The sequence below is a fragment of the Rutidosis leptorrhynchoides genome, chromosome 9, assembly GCF_046630445.1.
Source record: "Rutidosis leptorrhynchoides isolate AG116_Rl617_1_P2 chromosome 9, CSIRO_AGI_Rlap_v1, whole genome shotgun sequence".
In the NCBI taxonomy this organism is placed as follows: Eukaryota; Viridiplantae; Streptophyta; class Magnoliopsida; order Asterales; family Asteraceae; genus Rutidosis; species Rutidosis leptorrhynchoides.
The window spans coordinates 180,118,697-180,132,765 of record NC_092341.1 but is presented as its reverse complement, the minus strand read 5'-3'; the positions used below and the strand labels follow the sequence as shown (position 1 = coordinate 180,132,765).

Here is a 14,069-nt window from a genome sequence, read left to right as displayed (position 1 = left end):
CAACTAATTTATTTTTCTAGAACTTATTTTTTTATAAGTGAGCTTATAAAAAAAAATTAGCTTATCTCCAATACGCTCCGAGAAGTTTATGTATCAAACACACCATAATAGCAATTTTTCCAACATATTTGTCTCATCAATGTCAACTACCCCACCCCCACCCACCAACACACCGAAAAATTACCTCTACCACTACAATTGATCTTATTCATCTTTTTCTATCACGTCACTATTATAACCCACAAAAAAAACCTTATCACACACTTGACACCATTAAAAAATTAGTCTTAAGTTCGAAGATTAGAACAGTTCAAAGTCACAAAAGTGAAATATAATAGAGCCATAAAGCGTCATTTTACACGAACAATAGAAAAAAAAAAAAAGAAAAAAAAAAAAAGACAGCATCACGCTCCAACTAACCACAACCAATACCAAATCTAAGCCAAGGTTAACAAACCATATACAAACTTCAAACCAAAAACCTTAAGCCACTATATGTGCTTAAGCGGTTAAACGAAAGTGGTTAGAGAAACCCCTACTCTAAACCTATTATTATAGGTATTTCTCACTACAATTAAACTTCTCATAACACCAAACCCTAACATTGTCCTTTTCTTTTAAAGTAGAACACCAAGCCCTAACCAAGAATATTAAGCACCAGGAGAAAGGTTCATAAAAATATGTACCTAAAAACCTTAATATATATATATATATATATATATATATATATATATATATATATATATATATATATTTATTTATGAGTCATCATCATGCACACCAATCACAACTTCAGCCTTCAACTTGCCCCTTGAGCTTTTGGCTTACAAACTTCCTGGTGTCATCTTGATTTTCGCCTTGCTCTTCACGTTCGCCTTCCTGTTCAAACAAAAAAATTAAGTGAGTTCAAAAGTACTATGACTGCATTATTTTTCAAAAACTAATCAACGCCGCGTGATAACATTAAGTCGAAAGTTACCAAAGTATTGTCTGTAGCATCTGCATCACTGCTGACGGATGTTACTTTACGAATTGTGATGATCTTGTCTATATGTATAGTAGTCTCCTTGGCACTTATTGTACTCCCTCCATTTTCGTTCTCCGCAGTGTTCAACAGTGATGATAAGCCTCTAAAACAGATAGATTAACGTCAACCAACTCGGGTATATATATCAAGTTGAGATGAATAATATATACAAGGTTCCAAAAATCGCTACTCATAGAGTACTCGGTCAAGACTTGCTTTGGAGGGAGTAACGGGCAGTAATCGGACTGGACTTTTTATACATTTAAGTAACAAATTTCAAAACTGTATGTGTAAATATACAAGAAATCCTTAAACATCAACATTAATATAATTGTCTGATTGTCTAGAAACATAGAGATAATCTTCATTTGTTCAAAAACTCTATATATCTAATTTAATTTCATATTAAACTTAAAATGCTGACCAATATTGCTTTTACCATTTTTGGCCAACTAAATCTGATTTTGACTCATTTGACCTACGCTGACCAATTAATTACTGCATTTTGGAATCAGATCGACAGGTTCCTAAAATTGGAGTAAACAGGGAGAGAGAGTGTGTGTGTGTGTGTGTGTGTGAGAGAGAGAGAGATAAGCAAGAAAGAGATGTACCGAGGGGTAATACTCTTGTCTTCAGATTGATTAATTTCCTTTTGCTGCTTCCTTCTCTTGTTACTCTGTGTTTGCTCCAACAAACTACTAGCACATCTTTTAAGCCACCCAAAAGGAGCAGATAGAGGAGGAGGAGAAGAAGGGGACCCGTTGGTTAATTCATTTTTAGACGTCGGCAAATCTATCCCATTTTTCTGAGCTGGATCCATCAATCTACTTTTTGTATGCTGCTTCTGCTTCACAACATGATATCTTTTCAAACGTCTTTCGGAATCAGAACCACATTCTTCAATATCCGCAATACGATAAGGAACGTATTTTACATCTTCCAGTTTCTTCAACTCCTCAATCTGACCAATAATTTCTGCTCTATCAGCATGCAAGAGTTCCCTTTGTTTCTCCAATTTTTCCCTTTGAACTTTAAGTTCTTCAATCGAAGCGTTTAACTCTGCCCATTCTTTTTCTCTTCTCTCATAATCAACGTTGATTTCCTCTCTCTCGTTTGCGAGTTTTTGCATCTCGATGTTCACTTGTTCGGCTTCTTTTGCTGCTATTTCTTTAACAGACGATATATACTCGAGCTCTTTCTTCTTTTCTTCTTCAAAAGCTCTCGTTTTTTCCCTTAAATAACCTTCAATTTCTTCACGTTTCTTTTCAACAGAATTCTCCACCACCTTTTTCTGTAACTCAATATCCATAATAAAATCCGTGCGTTCTTTTTGAATTTTGCTAAACCAATCAGAACGTTCCTTCTCGATTTCTCTCATAAACATTTCTCGATCACATGAAAGTGTCTCTGTATCTTTCTTATATTGTTCACGCAATAAATCTTTTTCTAACTTGAGAGCATCACGTTCATCTTTTAAAAACTTTGAAATCGTAACTCTTTCTTCCGCAATACGCTCCGCCTCGAGCCTCAATTCTTTTCGTTTTTCATCAATCATCTCCCACTCAACTTCAAACTTTTCTTTCTCGGTTTTCAATCTATCCGCTTCAATCTCAAGTTCCCGTTTTTGAGCTCTTATCAGATCAATTTCTTCTTTCAATCTGCCTTCCAAGATCATTAATTCATTCGTTTCAGTTCTCATAGCCTCAACTTTTTCCTCTGCATGAACTATCTCCTTACTTTTTTCATCTAACGATTTCAAAGACTTTTCAACATCGTTCTGAATACGGTTAACCTCTTCTTTTTGTTTCTGCAACACATTTTTCTGCAACTCTAACTCCCTTTCAGCTGAAATTACACTTTTCTCCTTCTCCTCAACATAATTCAGTTTTTCTAAAAGATCCTTTTCTTTATCCATAACGGCTCTTGACTTAACCTCCAAATCATGCTCTTTTTCAGAAATTAAGTCTTCCCGTTGACTAATCTCCACTTCCCGTAACTCGGAATCTCGCCTTTTGCTCTCAATTTTTTCATTCATCAACTTGAGCTTCGTTTCTAACTCAGCTTCAAATTGGCAACTTCTTTCTTTTAAAGAAGCTTCATGATTAGCCAACGCTTGTTTGATCCGGTCCTGTACAATTATGGAACAACAGCTCGGGTCAGAAAATATAGCTAAACTAGGGTCAGAAATAAACAGAATTATTAAATAAATAAATAAAAATCCGATATGATCAAAACATATAAGATCAACTGAAGTAATGATGACTCACGCTTTCCTTGCTTGCAATTTCCTCTTGTCGTTTCTGCAACTCTTCATACTTGTTTTTCAATTCATTTTCCTTGGTAACGAGATCCTGTAAACAATCAAATAAATAAACATACATCACTCACCATATATATATATATATATATATATATATATATATATATATATATATATATATATATATATATATAACTATCAATCAAAACAAAGAAGGAAAATTTGTAAAAAAATAAAATAAAAGAAAACCTCATCTCTTGCATCCAAGGAAGCCGCTCTCAAATCCAACTTGTACTTTTCGTCTCTAAAGGCTTTAAGCTCTTCCTCTAGGTTTACTCTTGAAGCCTGTAACTCCTTCTCAAGGCGATCTATTTCTTGACCTCTACTAAGAATATAATCCTCCCTTTGATTTAGCAAAGCTTGCCCATCAAGTAACCTTTCTTGTGATTGTTGAACAGATTTTTGCCTTTCAGCCAACGATTGTCTTTCAAGACCTATTTCTTTTTCTTTCAAATCACACCTACAATATTCAAGCCACCCACCATAAACATGATAAGTTTTTACAACATATATATGTAATGAGTTATTATGTACTTGACATGAAAGAATATCCATCCGCACGTATTAAGCCTCAATTTACATGTAAAAACACATGGAGTAATAAACAATGAAAGAAAACGTACTCAGACTTAAATGAGCTCATCTGCCTCCTAAGATCATCTTCACGTGCCTCAATTTCACGTAATTTTCTTTCAGCTGCACGGCGAGACCGACTAGCTTCCGCTTCTAAAGACTGTGCAGTTTGCATCTTTGAATTCGCTTCGGTCATCTTCTTCACAGCATCATCCATCATACTTCGTGCATCTGCTAATTTCATATCAGCTGCAACTTTCGCCTCAGCACACTCCGCACGCATCTCGTGCAACGCTTTCTCAATCTACCAAAACCACAGTAGTTCAGATACAATAGAAATAACCAAATTCTGAAATAATAATAATAAAAAAAGAAATATATGGATGTACATTGGTAACACATTCTTTCTCGATTCCAAGTGCTTTCTTCAAACTTTCTTCTCGTTTCTTAGCTTCGGCTAACATAGACATATGAACAGATTGATCGAGTTTCAAGGTTAATTCAGCTGACTCAGCAGCAGATTTCATCTCTTCGTAATTAGCAACCCACTCCTTTTTCTCGATAATCAAAATACCCATTTGGTTTTGAAGATTGTATATCTGTATTCGTTAAACAGGCATAGAAACACATCAACAAGAAGACCATACCATACCAATACAATAAAAACCTTTTTACCCAATGAATGAATGAATCATCAGTCAGTAGTAACCATAAAAGAAAAGAACTTGTTGATATTCCCAATTGGTATTCACTTAATATATACATTTAAAACACAATAATCACTATTCAATTCATTTTTTACTAAAGAAAGAATATATCTATCTATCCTCATAAATAAAAGAAGATAATAGTAATAATAGTATTAATTAATAATAAAAACATTAAATTAAATTAGTAACAGATAGATAAATAGATGCAAAGTTAGGGCAAAAGATAGAAAAGAACCTCAGCTTCAAGTTTAGCAATATGAGCGATGAGAGATCCTTTATCTCTTCGCTTGATTGATTCTTCATCGAAACCTGCTTCACGAAGACGATTCCAAATCGTTTCATCGCTCAAAGGGCTTTTAATATTCAGAACCCTATTATTATTATTATTATTATTATTATTATTATTATTATTATTATTATTATTATTAATATTTGGTGTTGATGGAGTGACTGCAATTCTTCTTGATTGAGGACTCGCCATACCCAAACGGAAAACCCTAAATCGATGATGGTTTTGAATTTGGGATCTTGGCTTCACTTTTTTTTCCCTTCTTTTTCCTTTACTTTATTTGCTTTTAAACAGCTATTATAAGCTGCGTTGTTTTTGTTTTTATTTTCAAAAAATAAAATAAATATAAGGAGAATGCCCTTATCATAATTAAACTTTTGAATTTGTTTTTTATGGCGAATACTAATTTTTTCTAATCAATTATGTTACTTTTTATTTTATTTTATTTTTTTTTTTTTTTTTTAAAACAATGGAGAATATATTTATTAACGGAACAAGCAAAGTACAGTGATGGTATACATAGTCATGTATATACATATTTTAAGTATAAAAGGCAAAACAAAGACAAATGTAATTAAGGTTGCGTGAATAAACAAGACTGCGCACATTATGTTGTCACATTGCGGAAGCCCACATAAATTAAGAGCTGCGAAGATGTCCCGCATAATTACTTCGGATTAATAGAGAATGCGCAAACATTGATTCCGCAAACAATCCAAACTTGAGAGCTTAGCCTCTCATTTTAGGTTGTTGATTTTGGATGTTTTGCTCTAGCCTTTGTGGATTACTCGTGACTTTGCCCAATAATCGTCACAATTTTGGTTAAGGTAATTCCATTAAGACCAGGACATGGTGATTGATCACTCGATGTTAGTGAAAGACGATCATAAGGTCTCATAACATTATCAACATCCCATTACACCCCTCATTGCACTCGATCCTTGATTGATTCGAACCTAGGATAGATCAATTAGCGCCACTTACTGATCTTGGGTTCAGCACTTTAATCTGAAACCACTATGTTTTCAACAAGATTCTTCGAGCTTTGCCTAGTTCTTTTCTTTAGAAAAGGAATAGGTGAAATAAGTTTTCGCTTATTTCTTTCGATCTCATCTGAAGTTTCTGGTACGACATCCTTTTTAGCTGACGGCTTGGGAATTTTATATTCTGGGCTTTTGAGTCGGTTGTCAATAAATTTTTTGGGGTTCTCTTTCTGATCAATCTCTTGAATCTTCATTTTTGAAAAAGGAGATATATGGAAGTTGCAAGTAGATGATTAATTTATATTGCAAATAAAGAACGAATGATGGCACTGTAATTTTCTCAAATCAGGATTTGTTGATATATATATATATAGGTCGATTAAGAATTCAACGGTTCAATTTAACGGCTATAAGATGCATGGAAATACTTCGGGAATGCTAATATAGTCGCTATTCTGTCTTAGTCTAATGGTAACATATTTGCTGCGCTAATCCTCATTGCGAGTTATTGAAAAGCATCTTTAATTACATTTTTTAAAGTTTATTATGTTATAATTCCTGCGAAAATATAACACAATAAACTGGGAGGACTTGATCATATACATAGCCATGTATATGCATATTTTAAGTACAAAAAGCCAAAACAAAGGCAAGTGCAATTAAGGTTGCGTGAATAAACAAGATTGCACACATTATGTTGTCACATTGCGGAAGCCCACATAAATTAAGAGCTGCGAAGATGTCCCGCATAATTACTGTGGATCAATAGAGAATGCGCAAACATTGATTCCGCGAACATTCCAAACCTATAAATAAGGAGCTTGGCCTCTCATGTTAGGCTGTTGATTTTGGATGTTTTGCTCTAGCCTTTGTGGATTACTCGTGACTTTGCCTGAGAATCATCACAATTTTGGTTAAGGTAATTCCATCAAGACCGGTACATGGTGATTGATCACTCAATGTTAGTGAAAAACGATCATAAGGTCCCATAAACATTATCAACATCTCATTCCACCCCTCTCATTGCACTCGATCCTTGATTGATTCAAATCAAGGATTGATCATACATGATATGACTAAAACAGACGGTTTATTTATGCGGTGTCGTTAGGTCGAAAAACGTCAGAATCAGTTACCAAAAGGGAGTAATGGTTTTATTATTTATATTTTGATGGGTTTTCATAGCTATATTTCACCTACTTGTTGAAGCGACCCGTCCTAATCCATAAGGACGAATACAATAACATATGGTTACATTGTGAGGTATTTGACCTCTATATGATACATTTTACAAACATTGCATTCGTTTTAATAGACAAACTTTCATTTTATTGAAAGTTGACAGGCATGCATACCATTTCATAATATCCAATCTATAAATGACCTAATCTGTCATTTACTTAATAATAATCTTTATTGAACTCAACAACTTAAATGCAACGTCTTTTGAAATATGCCATGAATGACTCCAAGTAATATCTTTAAAATGAGCGAATGCACAACGGAAGATTTCTTTTAAACCTGAGAATAAACATGCTTTCAAGTGTCAACCAAAAGGTTGGTGAGTTCATTAGTTTAACATAATCATTCATTTTCATCATTTTAATAGACCATAAGATTTTGGATGTTTTATTGTACATGTAACCCGAGTACAAAATAGTACGCATAACCTGCGAATTAAAAATCATTCATATGGTGAACGCTTGATAACTGACTTAACTTTATTGCATAGAATATCCCCAAACAGAATCTCTCGTCTGTATAATAATAATAATCTCGAAGTACTAAAGCATCCGTGTAACGACTCGGATTTTTCCGATCGTTTTATACATATAAGATTAATATTTACATAAATTAAACATTACCAACATGATAAGCAATCCAAATTGTTGAGTCTTGTGTTTTTGAAAAGAGTTTTACACAACGTTTGACCGTCCAATTTGATCGATGATATCACGAACTATATAACATACAATAATTATACGATTGTGTACATATACGTATTTATACATATTTAACATGATCTAAGGATGGTTTAACATCTCATTGTGTACTAATAACAATGAGTTATAAGTATACTTTGAGACTACTAACTTAAGTTTTCAAAACGGTAACTATACGTAACGTTCTTTGACATATACACCTATAACCTATAATGCTTATACAAGTATCGTATAAATACGTATTTAATCACTTTTAAAGGGCTTAAATACATAAAACAATATAAGTATATTCACAAAAGATAGTTATATTTGAATTCTCGTTCCGTTTTCTCAAGATTTCTACACGTATACCTAGGGTATATGTAACCGTATCATACCCAGCTTCTATACGTATTTACTATTGGTATATACACATCACAATCACTTTATTAGCAGCCATGAGTCAGTAAATTTTGGATCTTAGCATGCATGATTAATCAACTTGGCATATTACAAGACTTTTGCACAATATTACAAACTTATACATCATTTCACCACCATATATACTCCATTCAATTTTCATTTTTACTACACATTTTCTCTAGCTAAAAACACCTACTTGTAAGCTTCATTCACCTCTAAGAAATTCAGCAAAAACTCTCTCAAGAATCACCTTAATAACCATCATATTAAAATCAAACAAGAACACTACAAGATACTACTTTCATTTCAAGTCTATATTCTAAGTTTACTTCCAATCTTTCAATCCAACTTCACCACTCTTTAGGATCAAGAGTTATACTTCCTTTCCAGTAGCTTTATCCAAGTAATTTAAGGTAGTAACCTTATTCATAATCTTATTCGATTCATATTTATATAGCTATCTTATTTTGAGTGATAAATTATAACAACAAGAACATAGTTTGAATGATTTCAAACTTGTTCGCAAACTAAATAGATCCTTATAACTTGACTTTTAAAACACTTCAAGACCTGTAATATATCATAATGATATGCTAACTTAACAAGATACAACTTGATTTTACAAAGAACACCTTAAAAACTTAATCTACGTCGTCGGAGTACAACCGGGGGCTGTTTTGGGTTGGATAATTAAAAACCATCTTAAACTTTGAATTGGAAGTTTATATTTTGGAAAAATGATATTTCTTATGAATATGTTAACATATAAAAATCTCATGGTTTAACTCAAAGTGTAAGTATTTTTTAAAAATAATCATATAGATGTTGTTTTTATGACGGAAAGGATCACTTTCACAAGATTCACCTAAGTTTGACCTATAACCTATGATTTCGAATACAAACCAAGGTATTTACTATTTATATTCATAAATAATGGCTCGATCCAAGGAAGTGGCAAGTTGAACCAACAAAAACGGAGTTGTATTGAAGAAACCACGGCTAAAACAAAATCGGGTATCCGAAGCTAGTTTAGCTACGAAAATATTTTGAGTAAAACTAAACTAATCATATCTTTGCTAATTAATATGATATTTTATATATATTTACTCATGATTTGATTTTGTATATTTCAGGACCACCCGTAAATAACATGTGAAGATTAATTATAAGACCTCATGATTGTACACAACACGTCATTTGACAATACGGTACTTTGGGTCACGATTTTAAATCATAAGACACCATGTACACAATATACCATTTGACAACACGGTACCATGGGTCAAGATTAATTCTGATCAATACGAATACGATGGGGTCTTTATTTTATTAAGCAACTAATTGTGGACCACTAACATCGGACTGCTAACTACGGACTAATATGAAATGTCCCGTTCTTATTGATTAAAAACGTTCCATATTAATTGATTTCGTTGCGAGGTTTTGACCTCTATATGAGACATTTTTCAAAGACTGCATTCATTTTTAAAACAAACCATAACCTTTATTTCATAAATAAAGGTTTAAAAAGCTTTACGTAGATTATCAAATAATGATAATCTAAAATATCCTGCTTACACACGACCATTACATAATAGTTTACAATACAAATATGTTACATCGAAATCAGTTTCTTGAATGCAGTTTTTACACAATATCATACAAACATGGACTCCAAATCTTGTCCTTATTTTAGTATGCAACAGCGGAAGCTCTTAGTATTCACCTGAGAATAAACATGCTTTAAACGTCAACAAAAATGTTGGTGAGTTATAGGTTTAACCTATATATATCAAATCATAATAATAGACCACAAGATTTCATATTTCAATACACATCCCATACATAGAGATAAAAATCATTCATATGGTGAACACCTGGTAACCGACATTAACAAGATGCATATATAAGAATATCCCCATCATTCCGGGACACCCTTCGGATATGATATAAATTTCGAAGTACTAAAGCATCCAGTACTTTGGATGGGGTTTGTTAGGCCCAATAGATCTATCTTTAGGATTCGCGTCAATTAGGGTGTCTGTTCCCTAATTCTTAGATTACCAGACTTAATAAAAAGGGGCATATTCGATTTCGATAATTCAACCATAGAATGTAGTTTCACGTACTTGTGTCTATTTTGTAAATCATTTATAAAACCTGCATGTATTCTCATCTCAAAAATATTAGATTTTAAAAGTGGGACTATAACTCACTTTCACAGATTTTTACCTCGTCGGGAAGTAAGACTTGGCCACTGGTTGATTCACGAATCTATAACAATATATACATATATATCAAAGTATGTTCAAAATATATTTAAAACACTTTTAATATATTTTGATGTTTTAAGTTTATTAAGTCAGCTGTCCTCGTTAGTAACCTACAACTAGTTGTCCACAGTTAGATGTACAGAAATAAATCGATAAATATTATCTTAAATCAATCCACGACCCAGTGTATACGTATCTCAGTATTGATCACAACTCAAACTATATATATTTTGAAATCAACCTCAACCCTGTATAGCTAACTCCAACATTCACATATAGAGTTTCTATGGTTGTTCTGAAATATATATAGATGTGTCGACATGATAGGTCGAAACATTGTATACGTGTCTATGGTATCTCAATATTACATAATATACAATACAAGTTGATTAAGTTATGGTTGGAATAGATTTGTTACCAATTTTCACGTAGCTAAAATGAGAAAAATTATCCAATCTTGTTTTACCCATAACTTCTTCATTTTAAATCCGTTTTGAGTGAATCAAATTGCTATGGTTTCATATTGAACTCTATTTTATGAATCTAAACATAAAAAGTATAGGTTTGTAGTCGGAAAAATAAGTTACAAGTCATTTTTGTAAAGGTAGTCATTTCAGTCGAAAGAACGACGTCTAGATGACCATTTTAGAAAACATACTTCCACTTTGAGTTTAACCATAATTTTTGGATATAGTTTCACGTTCATAATAAAAATCATTTTCCCAGAATAAAAAATTTTAAATCAAAGTTTATCATAGTTTTTAATTAACTAACCCAAAACAGCCCGCGGTGTTACTACGACGGCGTAAATCCGACCGTGTTTTTCGTGTTTCCAGGTTTTAAATCATTAAGTTAGTATATCATATAGATATAGAACATGTATTTAGTTGATTTTAAAAGTCAAGTTAGAAGGATTAACTTTTATTTGCGAACAAGTTTAGAATTAACTAAACTATGTTCTAGTGATTACAAGTTTAAACCTTCGAATAAGATAGCTTTATATGTATGAATCGAATGATGTTATGAACATCATTACTACCTCAAGTTCCTTGAATAAACCTACTGGAAATGAGAAAAATAGGTCTAGCTTCAAAGGATCCTTGGATGGCTTGAAAGTTCTTGAAGCAGAATCATGACACGAAAACAATTTCAAGTAAGATTTCCACTCGAAATAAGATTGTTATAGTTATAGAAATTGAATTAAAGTTTGAATATGATTATTACCTTGTATTAGAAAGATAGCCTACTGTAAGTAACAAAGGTTTCTTGATCTTGGATGATTACTTGGAATGGATTTAGAAAACTTGGAAGTAAACTTGCAATCTTGGAAGTATTCTTGATTTTATGAAACTAGAACTTTTGGAATTTATGAAGAACACTTAGAACTTGAAGATAGAACTTGAAAGAGATCAATTAGATGAAGAAAATTGAAGAATGAAAGTGTTTGTAGGTGTTTTTGGTCGTTGGTGTATGGATTAGATATAAAGGATATGTAATTTTGTTTTCATGTAAATAAGTCATGAATGATTACTCATATTTTTGTAATTTTATGAGATATTTCATGCTAGTTACCAAATGATGGTTCCCACATGTGTTAGGTGACTCACATGGGCTGCTAAGAGCTGATCATTAGAGTGTATATACCAATAGTACATACATCTAAAAGCTGTGTATTGTACGAGTACGAATACGGGTGCATACTGTAGTGACCCGAACTTTTCCATGTTTATATATATTAATTGAGATTGATATTTACATGATTAAATGTTTCCAACATGTTAAGCAATCAAACTTGTTAAGACTTGATTAATTGAAATAGGTTTCATATAGACAATTGACCACCCAAGTTGACCGGTGATTCACGAACGTTAAAACTTGTAAAAAAAAACTATATGATGACATATATATGGTTATATATATAGTTAACATGATATTATGATAAGTAAACATATCATTAATTATATTAACAATGAACTACATATGTAAAAACAAGACTACTAACTTAATGATTTTGAAACGAGACATATATGTAACGTTTATCGTTGTAACGACATTTAATGTATATATATCATATTAAGAGATATTCGTACATCATAATATCATGATAATATAATAATTTAAAATCTCTTTTGATATTATAAACATTGGGTTAACAACATTTAACAAGATCGTTAACCTAAAGGTTTCAAAACAACACTTACATGTAACGACTAACGATGACTTAACGACTCAGTTAAAATGTATATACATGTAGTGTTTTAATATGTATTTATACACTTTTGAAAGACTTCAATACACTTATCAAAATACTTCTACTTAACAAAAATGCTTACAATTACATTCTCGTTCAGTTTCATCAACAATTCTACTCGTATGCACCCGTATTCGTACTCGTACAATACACAGCTTTTAGATGTATGTACTATTGGTATATACACTCCAATGATCAGCTCTTAGCAGCCCATGTGAGTCACCTAACACATGTGGGAACCATCATTTGTCAACTAGCATGAAATATCTCATAAGATTACAAAAATATGAGTAATCATTCATGACTTATTTACATGAAAACAAAATTACATATCCTTTATATCTAATCCATACACCAACGACCAAAAACACCTACAAACACTTTCATTCTTCAATTTTCTTCATCTAATTGAACTCTCTCAAGTTCTATCTTCAAGTTCTAAGTGTTCTTCATAAATTCCAAAAGTTCTAGTTTCATAAAATCAAGAATACTTTCAAGTTTGCTAGCTCACTTCCAATCTTGTAAGGTGATCATCCAACCTCAAGAAATCTTTGTTTCTTACAGTAGGTTATCATTCTAATACAAGGTAATAATCATATTCAAACTTTGGTTCAATTTCTATAACTATAACAATCTTATTTCAAGTGATGATCTTACTTGAACTTGTTTTCGTGTCATGATTTTGCTTCAAGAACTTTGAGCCATCCAAGGATCCATTGAAGCTAGATCCATTTTTCTCTTTTCCAGTAGGTTCATCCAAGGAACTTAAGGTAGTAATGATGTTCATAACATCATTCGATTCATACATATAAAGCTATCTTATTCGAAGGTTTAAACTTGTAATCACTAGAACATAGTTTAGTTAATTCTAAACTTGTTCGCAAATAAAAGTTAATCCTTCTAACTTGACTTTTAAAATCAACTAAACACATGTTCTATATCTATATGATATGCTAACTTAATGATTTAAAACCTGGAAACACGAAAAACACCGTAAAACCGGATTTACGCCGTCGTAGTAACACCGCGGGCTGTTTTGGGTTAGTTAATTAAAAACTATGATAAACTTTGATTTAAAAGTTGTTATTCTGAGAAAATGATTTTTATTATGAACATGAAACTATATCCAAAAATTATGGTTAAACTCAAAGTAGAAGTATGTTTTCTAAAATGGTCATCTAGACGTCGTTCTTTCGACTGAAATGACTACCTTTACAAAAACGACTTGTAACTTATTTTTCCGACTATAAACCTATACTTTTTCTGTTTAGATTCATAAAATAGAGTTCAATATGAAA

The 14,069-nt window shown here is 32.1% G+C and overlaps 1 protein-coding gene across 1 annotated transcript; it reads right to left on the bottom strand.

Annotated features, from left to right (window-relative positions):
• Positions 1-308: 308 nt before the first annotated feature.
• Positions 309-5,202, bottom strand: LOC139865724 (uncharacterized). Its single transcript, XM_071853802.1, has 8 exons — positions 4,866-5,202; positions 4,310-4,519; positions 3,971-4,224; positions 3,537-3,807; positions 3,295-3,378; positions 1,639-3,155; positions 980-1,130; positions 309-879 (listed from the first exon to the last, which is right to left on the bottom strand). Exons 1-8 carry the CDS (start codon positions 5,109-5,111, stop codon positions 793-795), a joined length of 2,820 nt encoding a protein of 939 aa, XP_071709903.1. The 5' UTR covers positions 5,112-5,202; the 3' UTR covers positions 309-792.
• Between the last annotated feature and the right edge of the window lie 8,867 nt (positions 5,203-14,069).

Coding starts and splice junctions, on each gene's coding strand:
- LOC139865724 (XM_071853802.1), bottom strand. CDS start 5,111: ATGGCGAGTCCTCAATCAAGAAGAATTGCAGTCACTCCATCAACACCA. Junction 4,520..4,865: donor TTGCTAAACTTGAAGCTGAG/GTTCTTTTCTAT, acceptor TAACGAATACAG/ATATACAATCTTCAAAACCA. Junction 1,131..1,638: donor GACAAGAGTATTACCCCTCG/GTACATCTCTTT, acceptor TATCTGTTTTAG/AGGCTTATCATCACTGTTGA.